At 41.7% G+C, this 17,977-nt stretch overlaps 1 protein-coding gene across 1 annotated transcript in view; it reads right to left on the bottom strand.

Moving 5' to 3' along the window:
- The window catches only part of Sulf1 (sulfatase 1), an 83,333-nt gene that overhangs the window by 44,741 nt on the left and 20,615 nt on the right, over positions 1–17,977 (bottom strand). The window contains exons 3-4 of the mRNA XM_013028463.1: positions 12,399–12,550; positions 9,685–9,854 (exon numbers count right to left, since the gene is read on the bottom strand). Coding sequence (XP_012883917.1) covers positions 9,685–9,854; positions 12,399–12,550 — 322 coding nt within the window. The remainder of the gene's footprint in view (positions 1–9,684; positions 9,855–12,398; positions 12,551–17,977) is intronic.

Raw genomic sequence — 17,977 nt, 5'->3', positions numbered from 1 at the left:
GGAAATAGACCACTTAAATAGTTCTACCATCAGTAAAATAGTTGATTCAGAAATTACTTTTTCCAGAAATTCTTCACCTGCTAGATGGAAGTGTGTACTTCTTTTATTTTTAATTTTTTTATTGTAAAAATAGTGTACAGACAGGTTATAGTTACATGAGTAAGGTAATTTCCTATGGAGCATTGTTACCTCCTCCTTTGTTTTTCCCCTACTATCCCTTTCCTTCCCAACTCCCCTCTCCCCACAAAGTTGTAAAGTTCGTTTTCTACCTAGTGTCTTGTACATCTCATTGTTACAATGGGTCATCCTGTATCCTTGTTTCAGCATTTTGTTATTTCTCTTCCCCTTCCCAAATTAGAAACATGTATATACAAGATGCAGGTCACCAACATCAAATACAGTGAATGAATATAATATCTTGAATGAAATAGCCAGTCTCCCAAAGTAAGCAACCATCTATGTTCATTGAGAAATCTGGTTACTCCATCTCTATTTTGGGGAGAAACCCATCAGTGAATGACCGTGGATACAGTTAACTAAAAGGGACTCCAGGATCCATCAATAGAAATGAAACCCAGTGCTTTCATGAGACCTGACTAACTGGTGGTGCTGTGGTGACTTTCTAATGAGGTGAATGAGTTTACACTAGAACATTTCTCATGTACAGTGAGCCATAAAAATGTCAGCTGTCATCACTCATTTCCTTCTGCTAGGAGAATTTGACACTCTCCCTTCATACTGTGGAGAATGCTAACAGCAGTGCCATTGGCCTTCTTGTTACAAGTTACTCTGAGATCAGTACAGATGCTTGTTAGTGAGCAGACATGCAACAACACAAGTACCAAATGAGCTCAACAGACAAGTTAGGCTCAGCAGGGTTGGCCAACGTCATCTAAAGGGACACTTTCAAGGAGTGGAAGAAGAAAGGGTGCAACTCGATTTGCTCATCTATAAATGGGGCTCATGTAAGGAAATATTTAAAGTGAATATTTCAAGGAAGATAGTTCAAGTATCGGGAGTATGCATAAAGAAAAGGGCAGAGAGGGGATCTAGAGAGAGAGAGAGAGAGAGAGAGAGAGGCGGGCCAACAGGTTGATTGTAATGAACAAGCTGAGAAGGGCAATCAAGTCTTCTTCAGCCTGGCCAGAGAAACAATTTGACCTTTTTCTTACAACTAAGGTCTCTTATTAAGGCAGACAAGTGAAGTATGATAGGTCAGAGGCCAGGGGGAGGATGGGAACAGGGGAAGGGGCTCTGGAATCTTTCAGGAAAGGTTTGTTTTTTGTTTTTGGGTTTTTTTTCCCCAGCATCTTGTAGCCAAATGGTACAAACCTTGGTTCACAGGTTATCTTTTTGACAGCCACAGGGTGCTTTGGGGGAGGGAAAGGTGAGGGGAGATGATTCAGCATGGTTGGCAGCAAGGGAAGGTCTGGTGTTTTCAGGATGTTGCTGTCAAGAGGGGAGATGAGTTTTTCCAGTTTAAGTCATTTTTCCATCAGCTCATATATCTATTTTGGTTTGAGGAATGACTATATATACATATTTAAAATGTCTTGAGCAGAGGCCCTTGATTTTCCTCCATGAGGCAATAAACAAATATAACCATCTGGGTGTCTGGGATCAAAATAAATCCTTTATAATATTAATATGCAAACTCTTCAGGTGTTACTTGCCATTTTTTGAAAAGGAAAATCTCTCTGTCTGTCTGTCTCTCTCTCTCTCCCTCTCCCTACCTCCTTTTCTCTTTTTCTCTCTCTGTATAGACTTTTCTCCCAGGGCTGGCCTTAAACTGTGATTCTCTGGATCCCAGCCTCCTGAGTAGGATTATAGGCATGAGCCACCAGCTCTAGACTTCAGAGAAAACCTTTAATTTACAAATCCTTTTCTACCTCCTAAATACATAGTTCATGGGCCACACAGGCCTATTATTTGGCCTGAAAGGATCCTGCTATATAGAACCGACCACAGTGGGAAGGAAATGGGTGAGGGAATGAAGTCTCTGTTTCTCATTCTTATGCAGCATGTCAAGTTACAAACAGGATTAGATTAAAAGGTTGAGGAGAAGGAGAGGGGAGGCTTCTAAATCCCCTTACAAAGAGGTTTTCACTCATGGGGGGGTAGTTTGAGGTCAAAGAAATAGAGCGAGTTGTTCTTGAAAGGTCTCCTAACCATTTGCTGATATGTGCCCTGTAAGAGAATATGGCTATAAAAGATTACACAGGGGTTCTTTCTAATAAACAGCCTCCTCTCACTGCCTTTGATGTTGGGTCAGCTTAATTTTAAAATAAATCTAGTTGACTTTTTTTAAACCACAAAACCTCAGCACAAATAAAAAAAATTATAATAGAGAGCCGACATGCAGGCTCACAGAGGGCAAATTACATCTTCTCCCCAGTACCTTGACGCTCTCAGGCCAGCCCACCTTGCCCTGTCGAGCTGGGAAGCTTGCAGCAAATTACAAGCCTCAAATTGGACTCCTGGATTTACCGAATGACATATGTTCAATCTGGTTTACATTAAAAGGGAAGAGTTCAGGGCCTGTTGTCAAAGCTGTCCATCCCTCCTCCCCTTGGCTGTCTTGGATTTCTGGATGGGGGGGGGAGACCTCCAACTCCAGGAATGGAATCTCAGGTGGGGTCCCAGCGGGTGGCAAGGAGGGGGACAGTTTGCTTTTTAAAGTTAGACAGACAGCCGCGGCATCCTCCAGAGCAGCTGCTGTTCTGGGACCTGCAGGTGGAAGGTCCAGGGTTAGTGGAACTGACAAGGTTGTTGAAAAGTGCTGTGGTTTGCCTCCTGCTGAGCTCTGCTCACTTCCTGGAAGATGCAGCCTACTGTTCCTCTAGTGAAAATCAAGGCTTCCTTCCCTAACCAGGGACTGACTTCAGATTATTTAAACCGGGCTTGGAGCTGTCTGTCAGCTGGAACCCAAGCCACTGAACAACGCAGTGGGAACTGTTTTAGGTTAAAGTGAAACAAAACAAAATACAGATGCTACCAGGTTTTGAATCACTCTGATGTTACTTTCTAGAACTCGACTTGGGACAGGTTTTTCTTTGTTATTCAAGCCTCGGTTTCTTCATCTGTAGAGTGGAAACAACAACTTCAAAGGAGCAAGTTCAGGACTAACTATCTCTTCCTTATAGGGACTTAGGAGAGAACTTATTATTCAGTTGTTCATCAGGGCATCTTGTCTCCATTGTACCAATGAGAAGGCAAGATGCTCAAGATTGGCACCTCTCATGATGACATCACACAATGATCTGCATCCTGAACCACAGCACTGCAGAGGGACTCAATGTCCTAGCCATTAAAAGGAGAAGGGATGAACACATTGGTTTTTTTGTGTGTGTGTGTGTGTGTTGTATGTGTGTGTTTTTTTGTTTTTATTTTTGTTTTTCTGTCCAGAGCAATTCCTTCAATCCTTCAACCTTCATCTTGACACAGACTATTCTGCTTCCCATCTAGGTGCCTCGAAGTTTCAATTTGGGGGGTGCAAATACAAACCCTCACTCTCTAAGACACATTGGGTATATCAGAGAGAAGGTGGGGTAACACTGGCTGTTGCTTTAAAGTAGGATAAGGCAAAGGACATACTGTTATGGTGATCTATGGCTCATATCTATAATCCTAGCTAATCAGGAGACCAAAATCTCAGAGTTGAAGTTAGGAGCCAGCCTGGCCAGACAAATCTGAGAGACTATTATCTTTAATTAAATAACCAAAAAAAAAAGCAGAAGTGAAGCATGGCCCAAATGGTACAACACCAGCAGTGAACAAAAAAGCTGAGAGACAGCATGAGGAACCGAGGTTAAGCCCTAGTATGGCACACACACACACACACACACACACACACACACACAAACAAACTGGTTTGGGGGTGTGGCTCAAGTGGCAGAGCGCCAATCCAGAAAGTAAGCCTAGAAAGTGTGAGACCCCAAATTCAAATCCCATACTGGCAAAATAATAATAATAGTAAACTGTATCAGTGGCAAACTATAGGTGCTCAGCCTGCTAATACTTTCTGTTGTCTGTAGGATTAGGGGTTTACTCAGACTTTTGTGTCCTAGAAAACATACTCTATAGAAAAATATACTCCCAAGAAAACATTTCTGCTTCCATAAAGTTAAATTCTCCTGTATTTAAAACTTGTAAGTTTCCCCATTAAAACAATCATGTACTCTGCTATTGCTTGTTCGGATTTACTGCTCAGCACCTAGATCACAAGTTTTTGAGTTCCACCTCATTATCACACTGATTCTTCTTGGGATTTGATTCTCTCTTCAGTGTTACTCATTGGCAAAGTGGGGACAAGAATTTTGCAAGCCAATAAGCTCCCCTTTCTCTGTGATCAGTGGGTATTTTAGGAGAGTAACTCCTCTTACTAGCAAAGAAATAGTTTGAAGAAATGCACGTGTTGTGAGATTATTTCTAGGTTTACTCTGAATTCATAAAACATTATTTAAGTATGTTCATACTATCTTTAAAATATTTTAATGTCAGCTAGCTAGAACAGGTTAACATACTTTATTTGGTAAACAAAAAGGAATTTGCAATTATTATATGAGTAATTGGCAGGCCAGGCCCCTGGGTAAAGACAGGATATTTTCTACAGCTTTTAGGACTCAGTTGCCTTGCTTTACTCTATGATACCAGTTAGAAAGTTGTGACCTTGAACTTTAGGGATCTGAGGGAGCAGTGTTATGTAAAGAACAAAGGAGGGATATACAAAAGAGAGCTTTAGTGTTGTATGCTCAATTATTATCCTCAAAAGCATTACCTTTCATAAATTTGTGCAAGAAATGCAGTAAGAATGTGCAAATTCATTTTAAGGCAAGATATTACTTTCCAGCTTTAGATAACACATTGGAAAATCTTTATCCTGTAGCATGTACAGACGTATATTTTCCTTTGACATAGTATACTCTCCTCTCTTCTCACAACAATTCTTGCCAATTGGCAGACATGGCTTGGTCCACTAAGATTTTAGGGGTCATTTGAATGAACCTCTGTGTGTGTGTGTGTGAGAGAGAGAGAGAGAGTGCACATGCCAGTGTGCAAGCAAATATAGGCATATGTGCCTGTGTGTATGTGTTGTATGGAAACAAACAACTGGAACAGCAAAGAACAACAACAACAAAAGGACTTTTCTGAAGGGGAGCTAGGCAATAATGCAATCCTAGCTTCCTTGATGCCATGACAGCTCAGTGGGACATGGGGGAGAGGATTCATTGGGCTTCATGACCAGGCTTATGATGTAAGTTTTTCCACTGGAGATCTTCCCAGATTTCTACGAGGCTTAGTGTCTGATTGAGTAGTACTAAAGGGGGCGCTAGCCTGCTCTCATTCCCCTCAGTTTGTGAAGCCAGTAAGTAGGCTGACATTGATGGCTTTCTCTGTTGCACAGGGGCAAACACCGTGGCAACGCCATACATTGGCCTCAGTCTGAGAGAGTCACATAGCTGTAAGCCAAGGCTGGCTGACTGGGATGGGTGATGCTCGACCACCTAGGAAGACCTAAAGCAAAATGTTCACGTGACTACCTTGCACACAACAGGGGACAGGCTACAGCTCTGGTCTGTTTTCACAGAGCCTGCTAAATATTCCGCAAAGCACTTAACTTCTTGCATCCTCATTGCTTGAATGCCTTGCTAATGTTTTTGCTAAGGAAACTGGCCATTCAGTAGCTCCATGCACCACAATGGACAACTTGTCTTCAATTTGTCTCACTTCCTTTGTCTGAACTCTGAACTCTGAACTTGGGCACTCACTGCCTTCCACATGGGCACACACTCCCTCCCTCCAGTCCCTTCCTCCAGCAACAGCCAGGGAGACCTTCACAACAGAGATGCCTGGAGTTCAAAGCCTGCTGGAAACAGCACTTCACACAAACAAGGTGCAGGAAGCCCAAGGCTTAAAGAGAAATTCCCCACCAACCCCATGAATTTTCATTTTCCATGGCTCATAATGTTATTTAAACTGACAATTGTGCCATGTGGTGGAGGCTCAGGCCTGTAAGCCTAGCTATTTAGGAGGCTGAGATCTGAAGATCATGATTCAAAGCCAGCCAGGACAAGAAAATCTGTGAGGATCTTATCTCCAATTAACCACCAAAAAGCCAGAAACGGAGCTGTGGCTCAAATGGTAAAGCGACAACCTTGAGGAAAAAGGTCAGGAACAGTGCCCAGGCCCTGAGTTCAAACACCAGTACCAACACAAAAACAAAGCAAAACAGAACAAACAAAAATCCTGGCTTTTGCCATAGCTTCATTATGTCTACTTAGAGGTCAACACAGCCCAGATAGGGGCTAGTCTTGTCTGGCCTTTTATAATGGCCATCTTGAGAGGTTCACCACAATTCAATCTTAGCTTGTCAAGAGATGTGTTGTGTCAACCATAGACAGGCTTGGAACTGTCTCTTCCCTACCTGTTTCTTCTAAACCTTTAAGTTGAACAGTACAATATTGTACTTGTTGTGAGGCAAGAGGGATAATAGGTTGGCAGTTGTATAGGGTTCTTCTTGGTAGAAAGGATTAATAAGAATTAGCACGGATGGGATGGAGTGGCTTCTGCATCCCCGACTTGGGGGATGGGGGTGTAATGGGGAGGGGGTAGATCCATGCTGACTCTCTGAACTCTTGCTCACCGCATCACATCATGGTGCAGCTACTACCCCATTTTAAAGATGAGACCCTCAAGACTCTGAGAGGTGAAAGAAACTACTCAGGGTTTAGTGAGGGCCACTGAGGCAGGAAAGCAGGCTTGTTTCCTGCCCAGGCCTGAATATTTTCATTCTGCCACCTCTAGAATCAATGGTAAGGGCACAGCTGGTTCAGTTGGAAGAAAAAGAGATGACCCTATTTGCATGTGGGAATGACAAAGTGGACTGATACTTTGTTATTGTTCTAGTGAATGTGCAAACTTGCTTAAGTTCCCATTGTTTTGTGAGCCTTTTCTTTTTGAGCTTTACTGCTTTATTTGTATTCCATTCCATTCTGCAGGTCTCAGTCACATCTTAGATTGACCTACTTATACAGTGACCCTTGCCTAGGCAATAGTCTTTCCCTGAAATCATCCACTCAATATCTGGAGCATCATCTACAAACACCTCTCCACCCCTTTTAAGTCTTGTTGATTGAATCTAGGCCCTTGCACATGGTGGGCGAGCACTTTAGCACATTAGTTATGTCCTTTTTACTTTAGTTTTGCTATGTTGGCCTGGCTGGACTTCAACTAGAGAATTCTCCTCTCTCTGCCTCATGCCTGTAGCTAGGATTACAGGCATGCACTACTATACTCAGATTTTCCTCATCTTTTGAGCCCCCTTTTGAATCCCCTTTGGTCCAAGCAATTTCACTACAAAGTTACATAACCCCATGAGGGACCTGTTCTGTACTGGCCTTGGATACTTGCCTGTCTCCTTCCTAAACAGAGTTGAACAAACTTACTCGTCAAAAAAATGAAATAATAAATATTTTAGTCTTCAAGGTCTCAGCATTAATAGATGATACATAAACAAATGAGTATGGCAATGTTTCAATAAATCTTTATTAATACAAACTAGTAGCAAGCTAGACTTGGATAGTAGACTCTACTGTGTTGACCCCTGTGCTCACTTTCTGATTTCTGAATATCAGCCATAATGTCTTCCTCAGCCTGTCTGTGGGCTGTGCTGTCCTGTAACATGAGCAGCTCTGCAACATAGGCAGTACTCATACACACTTGAGGAAGGAAATGGAATGCTGCACTGTAGGAATCAGAGATTCTTTTTTTTCAAAGCTACTGTTGAGGTACAGAGATCGCAATAGATTCCCTTGTGCAATTATTGTCATGCAGCCGTGCTGTCAGAACCTCTTGACCTATGGCTGATTTTCCCACAGGCTTAGGTCCTTGACTTGAAGCTTCAAAGGCAGGCTGACTTCTAAGGAATCATAAAATGCCGTATTTTATCAATCCTTTCTCTGCAAACTCAAGGAAACACCTGTAAAGTTATGGTTGTAGGAAGTCATCTTAGGTTGGGATTTTGAAAATGCAACCAAGGAGGCTCCACATGTGATTTCTGATTCACAAGAAAAGGAAGAAGGGTGAGTGAGTTTCTTGGTTATCCAGGAAAATCTCTGAGACCTTTTTCTTTCCCCAAGTCAGCTGGTTACTAAATTTTAACTGATACCCTCTTGCCAAGTGCTTCCTTCATGAATTTAGATGCAAATTATATGCAGGGAAGATTTTCAAAAAAAAAAAAAAGATTTTCAGAGCTTTTGCTTAGTAAGCCCAAGTTCATGAATTCAAACTTCAGTACCATAAAAACAAACAACAACAATAACAAAAACCAGGCTTGGGTCTTCCAACTTGCAATAAGTGATTACCTGCCTTCATATTCAATCCTGCTCTGAATCAGCTCTGAACTTCTTTCTAGTATAGAGATAATCTGCATTCATCACTTAGTTACTAGAAGACATACAATAAGAGTTGGCCAAGTGCCAGTGACTCACACCTGTAATCCTAGCAACTCAGATCCAAGCCTTAAGGTTCAAAGCTCATCTGGGCAGGAAAATCCTTAACACTCTTGTCTCCAGTTAACTAGTAAAAAACCAGAATTGGAGATATAGCTCAAGTGGTAGAGCACCAGTGTTGAGTGAAAAAGTTAACAAGGCCCAGACCCTGAGTTCAGGCCCCAGTACCACCCCCCCACACACACACAAAATAAAGGATAGAAAGAAATTCTTCTGGCATATATAATAACAAGCAACTAGATTGCCTTCAGCAGTTTTCTATCTCCAAAAGTTCTTTCCATCTGATACCTTGTCTCTAAAGTTTGTGTGGCTGGAAAGGCAGTGTGCTCTTTATGCACACTATTTATCAGTTTTGGAGGCCTGTGATAAAGGAAGTAGTTATCCATTTCTTCTCCCTGCCTTTCTAACTGATGAGTTTTTGGCAGATCCCGTGCTAGTTGCTCTGAATGGAAGACTACATATTGATTGCAGTGGCTGGGAGAAACAGCGTTGACAGAGTCAACAAGGAAACCATGTTCTTTGCTGCCAAGGTGCCCAGACTTCCCACCCATGTCTAGTGAGGATCATCTGCTTTCCCTGTCTTCCCTCTCAGCCATTAGGTCCTCCCCTGCACCTCCCCCTTACATGACTACCTTGCATAACTTCTCAAAAGGAAACAGGTTATTTGAGAGCCATGGCCTGAGAAGGGCTCCAGAGCAAAACACTCAAACTGTCTTCTGCACAACTCTAATTGCACAACAAGGCAGCTGGAATATTCACCCAGAAAATAAACCCACATTTCTACAGACAGACAGTCCTGCATGGCCACTCTGCTTCTATGGAAAGCATACCACCCTATCAGCATCATCATTATGAGACCACACAATGAACATTCCTTAACACATGGAAAGAGAGCTCTCAGTAAAAAATGCCCCCATTCATTCGATGTGTGTCACTTCATAGAAGTTACTGTAGACGTGGGCTATATGATTCTTAACCAAATCGCCTAGACAGGGCTCTTTTTATCAGGTCTGTGGCTGCGGTAAGCATGTAAACTATTATCCTGTCATGGTGAACGTTGGCATCTTTGCCTTGCTGGTAGAATAGGTGGAGTGAAAGGAAATGGGTTAAGGGGGAGAGAGGGTGGGGAGAAAGGCGGTGACTGGCAGGGTGGAGGGTTGATGTGGGTACTCACATGTGTTGGGAAGCATTGGGGTACAGTTTTGAAAACTGTGGAGCTGAGTCCTCGGGGCCATGGGGCGCAGCGTGGCTGATCACCATCATTACGGGCCTATGGGGATACATTCTCTTAGACATTTTGAAGTAATTAATGCTCTCGTTAGTGATTAAGTCAGTGAAGTAGTCCTGAAACATACATTTGACACAAAACAAAAATTACAAAAAGTGACAGTCATCAGATCACATTTGAGCACTGCTTTCTTCAGAGCAACTCACTGAACGCTGAGGGAAGGTCTGAGGCAGGAAAGAAAATGGTACCTCCCAAGGCAGCACCAACATCTTCAAGAAAAGAGAAAATCAGTTGCCATTAAGTTCTAGGGTTGCTGGCTGAGGAACATGCAAACAAAAAAGGTATTTTAAGTAATGCACAATTTAGCAATTAGGGAAGGAGAAAAAAAAGGCAAGTCGTGTTTGCCCAAGATAATGATCAGAGCTGGCAATACAAGTGCAAGAACACATGAAATACCGGATACATATTTCATTCTCAGGTTTCCTTGATGTAATTCGTTGGCAATGAATTTAATTACTTCAAGGGCAGGAAACACCCACACCCACATCAAATTCATAGTTGTGGAACACACACACACACACACACACAAAGAAATTTACACACTAATGCATATAGAAGTGCACAAAAAAAATGAGAACAGATCTTTCCTTTCAATTAAAACTTCACCTGTGGGGATAACACAATAATCTCTAATCAAAGCCATAGCCCCCAGTCCAGGCTCCTGGGAAAAGCTGCAACATTTTATCAATTAATTTAAACTTGAAACATTTAAATATAGGGAGCAGTTGATTTCCTGCCGATTATACTGTGTTAATTGCACAACTAAAGGAATACAGCTGCTGGGATTAGTGCCTGACTTGCTAATAAAATGACTTAACCCACAGTCAGGGGAGGGCTCATGCAAGTCAGTAAGGGGGAGGGAGGAAGTGAAATAAAAAAAAAAAAGAAAAGAAAAGATGAAAACGTAAATTGAACCACCTGCTGCCTTTACGTGTGTATCCCTGGCATGGAGCTCCAGTATAAAATTGACTCAGAAAGTCCTAGGCAATGTTCACAATGTCAAAAACTTCCAGGCATAGCTAAATCATATGTTGTAGATTTAAGGACCAGAACAGCTGCAAAAGCAGTGCAAGAGGGGCAAAAATCTATGTCACATGTCATTGTTAGGACACGCTCACAGGCTGGCCCCTTCTTCTATGGGGTGTCTGTTCCATTTCTTCCCTCACTTATTTAAAAAAAAAGATACACGTTCTTTTTGGACACAGTTGTCTTTGATGCTTAATCGGCTGTGATAATGAGCAAGTTACGCTGATTTAGTATTTGGAGAGAATCTTGATTACTTTGCTCTCCTTAGTACAACAGGGAATGGAAGGTTAATAGCTTGAATAAGAAGCATGGAAAGCATCCCCACAGATAGAAAAGGATAGCACTGATGATTAGGGCTTGTGGCACACGTTGTCCACATGCAAAAATGATATCCACACCCAGGGAAGGAACCAGGGGTCTGTGAGGGGTTGAACTACTCCAGCCTGATTTTCTTCATCTTTTAAAATGAGGACATGACTCTAATTTTGCCTCCAAGGTCCCTGTCAGCTCTCTGCTTTGATGAGTCTCAAAGTCTATTAGAAGTGTTTGTGAATTCATTTGCATTCATTGCTTTCTGAAGGGTCTGAAAGATCCCAATTTGTACCTTATCGCCCTCCAAGTCCCTTGCACTTCAACTGAGCCAAGAATAAAGACCCAGCAACCTGCCAAAAACATTAAATCAAGTTCCCCTTTCCATTTCTGCCAACAACATTTAATCAAATTCCCTCTTGCTGTTTCTACCAAGTGTTCTAGCCTTTGGGAGGGGTTGCTAGATACAGCAGATTCTTGGCTTCTCTTAGGTAAATGAGGAAGAGATGGATAGAAGCAGAAAGGGAGTATCTAAAGCAAAGTAACGGTTACACAGAAAGATATCTTCCCCTTACTTAAAAAAAAAAGTTATATTTAAGTTAGCAATCACAACACCGGTGTGATTTTTTAAGTCAAATGTAGGATCGATCTACTTGTTAGAGACACAAGGGACATGTTAATTTCAGTTTCCATGAATGGATTTTGGAAACCCCATGGCTGAGAGACTGAGGCCCTTCTGCAGTCTTTTCCTGCCTGCTGTGGGACAGGTGCCCTTGTCACATGTCTGCTAAGATTGGTCAGAAAGAAGTAAAAGCAGGTAATGTGGGTTCTCACCCTTTAATCATTGTACTGCCCTTACTTTTACATCTAAATCTGAAGCCAAAGTATACTTTCAACCCACTGAAACGCAAAAAAAAGAGTCCAAGATGAACATTTGATTATGGGGACAAGCCATCCAGAAAGAAGGAAAACAGAAATTATTACAAGACAGAGCAGATGATGTATGATTGTCTTGATGATACTTTCATCAAAGCTGACTGCCTTTCATCCTAATGAGGGGGGTAAAAAAAAAACCACTCTACAAAGGCAGTGCTATTTGAACAGAGTCTTTCTTGCTTGGAGTTGAAAATTACCTTGAAATTTCTCATTCTAACATTGTGAGAACATAGAAAGCCAATCTTGTGGATAGTTTAACTCACTGAAAATGGCTTTTCCCCATTATGCACAAAGCAAATTGATGCAGTGTAAAAGTGCTTGAAAATTACCTTTGCATAATCAAATCCATGCTTTTCTTTGATACCATTGCGACAAACAGTGTAATTATAGAAACGAGAATTCTTGATTAATCCAAGCCATTCTCGCCACCCAGGAGGGATGTAGCTGCCATTATATTCATTGAGGTATTTTCCAAAAAAGGCTGCAATGGGGAGGAAGAAGGAAAAAAAAGGATCATCTCATGTGAAATGATTAATCATAAATAAGATGCATAAATATGTAATGATGACTTGAAAAAGAAATGGCAAGATGAAAATTAATCTAGGTAGCAGCAATGCCAAAATAATGCTGGTATAATATAGCTCTCTAATCCTTTGGCACAGTAACACACACACACACACACACACACACACACACACACACACACACATTTTCCTTTTGACTCAATGTAAGTAGCACTGAATAATATGGATTATGGTTCAATAAAATAGCCATAATCATTATAGCACCTTAGGGAATCTATTTCTTCTGGTACTTCTGGAAGAAAACCAGAATATAGTCTTTTGTTAAGTTGATGTAACAATCCGGGAAAGAGCTAGGGTGAGTTACCATTGGCCAATTCCTGGAGAACTGAAGGTTCAGTCTTTGTGACAAAATTAAGTTCTCTGACAAGTTGAGTGTTGGGAATTACAGAGATATTACTGTAACATTCATCATGGTTCTCAGATACAGAGAGAACAAAGTTTTCAAAGTATGGAACCATGATAAAATCTGTTTATGCCCATGCAAATTGTGGTAAGATAAAGTGACTCGAAATTGTTCATTGCTCATAGAATGGTGATGCAATAGTGGCCTCTGGGCCATGAAAGCACCGATGGTCACTGAAAGGGGCCCTGGAAAGGCCTCACCTGGGTAGATTTGGCCTATCATACCCAAGGAGGGCCACATGTAACACGTCTGGTTAAGCTTTTCTGAGAGGGATAATGGTGCCTTTGTTCTCGTGTAAGATGACCATAAGAAAGAGGGAAAAGAAAAGTGAGATTAAAAATTTAGGAACAGATTGAGATACTACAGAAGCCAAACCCTTAAAAATACCAGAAGGGTGGCAGCAAATGTGTAGTGTTAATCCTAACAATTTGAGAGAAGAAGAGGGTGCTACTTATAATTCTTTCAATGACACTAGGAAAAAGGCATCAAGAAACACCATTCTGGGTAAACATAAATACTGGATCAACCAATTTAGCAAGAAAACTTTAGCTTACAGATATATATATAGAGAGAGACATGGGTATACATACATATACACCTATATATACAGCTATACATACACACATCCTAGTTTTTATAAAGCAGGGAGAGGCCATGTTCTTTAGTGAGTCAGATGTTTTCTCTGTTGAAGCCATTTCCCAGGTTCATAAAGCAGGTGTTATTTATTATGATTAATTTATTATTGGTGTTGATGTTATTGCTTTAAGTTTGGCAATACTGAGAATTGAACTCATAGCCTCACACTTGCTAGGCAGGAGCTCTATTAGCCGAGCCACACCCAGATCCTTAATGCTTTGGTGGTTTTGAGACCCTGCCAGGTCTGAGCTGGGATCTTCTTACTTATGCTACCTCCTGTTATGGAGGATGACAGTCATATGTCACTGCACCCAGACACTGTCTTTCCCCTGTACTTATGATAACAGGTGTGAACCACTGTGCCCAGCCATTAGTTGAGATGGAGTCTTTCCAACTTTTATGCATGGGCTGGCCTAGAACTATGATCCCAGATCTCTGCCTCATAGGATTAGAGACTTTAGCCACCACCCCCAGTTTCCAGTTTTGAAACAAAGTCTTTCTATATAGTCCAAGCTGGCCTCAAAATCACTTTTTGTTGCCAGCTTCCTCAGTACTGAGATTATAAGTATGACTTACCACACTTAGCTGTAAGTAGGCAAGTTTCATAGGTGATACCATTTAGACACCTGGCAAAAAGGTAGTTCAAAGAAGACTGGCTTGAGATGAAAATAAATACATAAATGAATAAAGAAATAAGGAAAACCAGATCTAGAATCAGGTCACTTTATTGGTATGGGTAGGTTTCTGAATCTTAAAATCACTCAATGAACATCTTATCTGTATCCCTACTATATAGCTTTTAGCTTGTTTTCATCTTTGATATACAACGACCTGTAGAACATCTCCATTTGACTATTCCATCGTTATAGCCGTCATCCATAATGGACTTAACCATTTTCCCTTCACTCGTCAGATGTTCTTTAATTCCCTGAGTGACAATAGCCACCCCTCCAATTTCTTCAGCCCATGGCCTCCTCTGCTTCACCCACGCCCATGTTCCTCTGGCTGAGTAGCTGATACCTCCTGTAGGCTCCACCTCTTTCCATCTTCTTCTGATGACTTGAACACCACCAGCTCAGAAGCTTCTAATGCAGAAGCAGACTAATGCAGACTGCAAAGTCAAACAAGCTACAGGCATGTTCATCATAATCTAAGGTGCCCCTTCTTTCCTGAAAAATCAAGATTGATTCTATAGCTCACCCAAGGATTTGAGAAACTCCTTTTTTTAGTCCACCTCCTATGTCTCTTCTCATCCTCCTGCTCTTCAGCTGGTGGGTTCCTGGTCTCTACCTCTCCTTCCTTGCTGCTACTGCTCTCCCCATTTGCCCTGGATGCTAGCACAGAGGTCATGCTTCTCATAACTGAAGGAGTTTGCCTTGCTTCCTCAGCCCTGGTTCTTGTTCTCTAATGCCATCCTCCTATTCTCTCTTGTAACAAGGTCAGGTTCATGTAAAAGCTCAATCTCTTACAGTGGGAACGTGTATGTGTGTGTGTGTGTGTGTGTGTGTGTGTGTGTGTGCTGGTCCTGAGACTTGAACTCAGGACCTGGGCACTATCCCTGAGCTTTCTTTGCTCAAGGCTGGTACTCTACCACTTCAACCACAGCACTGCTTTCAGCTTTTTCTGAGAGTCCATTAGACCTGTCCTGGCTGGCTTCGAACCATGATCCTCAGATCTCAGCCTCCTAAGCAGCTAAGATTACAAGCATGGAGCTTTTTGAGGATAAACATTGCCTTTGCATGGTTTCTGTAAACCCCACTCCACCCCTGTACTCGGTACAAGGAAGCATAAGACTCTGCCATGTCTGTTCCTTGCACCAAGGCTCACAGACCCAATGTCTTTCAAAAATCTTATAATTGTAGACATATAACTTTCTGTGTTTTCACTTGAATGACGTTTTAAAAGCAGATTTAGTTTTTAAAATATTTTCATAGAACTTCAGTTTCTTTAGTTTTATTTGCCTAGGAAACAATCTGGGCTTCAGTCTGAGAAGCATGGAACACCTCCATTTGAATTATTTTATTGACAGGATGGCTTTTTTCTTTTTTTTTATTGTGAAAATACTGTACAGAGGGGTTACAATTACATGAGCAAGATAATGAGTACATTTCTTACCAAGCATTGTTGTCTCCTCCTTTGTTTCCCCTTTCCATCCCTTCCCATCTCCCTGCCCCCCAACCCCCAACCCCCCCACCCCATGCCAAAGTTGTAAAGTTCATTTTTCTACATAACATCTTGTACATCTCATTGTTACAATGGGTCCACCTGTATCCGTATTTAAACAATTTGTTTTTTCCCTTCCCTCCACAAATTATACCAACATCAAATACAGATGTTTTCTTGTCGAACCCATGAATGCATGAGCCAGTCAAGAGGTCAACAAGCCACATGACTGCTGCGTAAGGACTTCTGTTTAACCAAGCTGCTGGGTTCCCTGCAAGAAAAAGAGTTGGAGGACCTAGCCTCTGATAATTGTATTTCTCTCTGGTCTGACTATGTGCGAGAAGAATTCTTGTCCTTATAGAAACTACTTGGCCTTTTCACAAGAGTGAAGAATGGATCATTTTTCTTTTCTGACTTGGAATGGACAAGCAGCAGACCCAGATCCCATCCCACCCAAAAGTTCTGTTTACAACAGCTGTATATATGGTAACCTTGAATCCAGCTCTCTTCTTTGGTCACTTCCTCATCCTCAAAAGTTTATCCTATATTTAGGTCCTTCTGTCTTCAAAGCAGTAAAAAAAAAAAACAAAACAAAACAAAAAAGTCCAGTGCTTTAGGATGTAAACATAGCCAACCTGCCCTGGTTCAAATCCTGGCTCTGCTATTTGCTAACTATCTACTTGCAGGCCAATTCTTCTACTTCTTCCCACTCCAGTCTCCTTTGTAAAGCCACAAATGATGAGAACAATAACAGTGGAGGGGTTGGATGGGGACCACATGTTAGGATCCATAGGTGGGCACTTCAAAAGGACACCTCCCAGGGTTATTATTATTATCAGCTATTTATTATTAATATTATTATTGTTGTCAGCAAACTATTACCCTTATCCTTCTTATCCTGTCTTCTCATTATAAATAGTTTACTATTCTACAGTGCAAGGAAATTTTTCTATCAACTTCTGAATTATGTATTCACAATAGGACATATTTTGTGAAAACAAACTGTTCCTCCATTTGGTTTCTTTGTTTCTGTGTGTGTGTGTGTGTGTGCATGTGTGTGTGTGTGTGTGCACACACGCACACACCTGAACTCAGAGCCTGGGTGGCCCTGGGTACTCAGGGCCTTAGCTTTTTCACTCAAGGTTGGTACTCTGTTGCTTGGGCCACAGCTCCACTTCTGGCTTTTTGCTGGCTAACTGGAGATAATAGTTTTATGGACTTTCAGACTAACTGTCCTCAAATCTCTGCTTCCTGAGTTGCTAGGACTACAGGTGTGAGCCACCAGTGCCTGGCTATATTTATTATTTTTTTCCATTTTGTTGCTGAATTAGTTTTTAAAATTTTTCTTGCTACTTTTAGTGGTTTTTCTCTTAGGGCAGCCATACCCTGTTATTCCTACCCTTTCTTCTTTGTTTTACTTTTTGGGTCATTTTGTACTGTTTCTACCCATCTCCAAGGGTGTTGACCTTTGCCTTAATCCTCTCTTTATAAAGCACCTCCTTCAAGTCTCTTAATAGTCCTTGTTATGGCCTTCAGAACTCCCTCCAGGTTTTCGGTGTCTTTGTGTTAATGGAGTGTGAAAAATGTGCTCAGGCCTCCAGATGTGCCCTCGCCCATCACACTGGTCCAAGGGGCCAAGCCCTTGTGGCCTGACACAGCGCCCAGTGCTGTCAGCTGCCAGTGGCTCCGCAGGGTTGCCTCACGACACTGAGACTCATTTGTAATCACTCCTAGCCTCTTTGGATGTTACATTTCCTGGCAGTACTCTGCATTTGATTATCAGGATTTCTGTTTTCCTCCAGATATATTAAATCTCTTTCTTCCCTACGGCCAATTTCATTTTCTGGCCCATATTGCCATTATATCTATGCTTAGGTTATGGATAGTTCAAAGGTTTTCTGTCCTTTGGCATTGGCCATTAGATTCAGCGACTGTTATCAGAATGCATTGCAATATGACCTTCTGTATCTTTTTGTCCTTTCGGACATCATTAAACATTTCCCTTCACAGGTTCTGTCGAAGAAGCCTGTGTGACAGGACGAAAGATAAGAAAACTCTGATTATAATTATTGTTGGCTGGAGGCCAAGCTGCTTCTGCCTAGATTTGCCTATTACGTAATCC

Source organism: Dipodomys ordii, unplaced genomic scaffold, assembly GCF_000151885.1.
Source record: "Dipodomys ordii isolate 6190 unplaced genomic scaffold, Dord_2.0 Scaffold109, whole genome shotgun sequence".
NCBI classification, from domain to species: Eukaryota; Metazoa; Chordata; class Mammalia; order Rodentia; family Heteromyidae; genus Dipodomys; species Dipodomys ordii.
The sequence above is the reverse complement of the archived record's forward strand: the minus strand, read 5'-3'. Positions and strand labels throughout refer to the sequence as shown.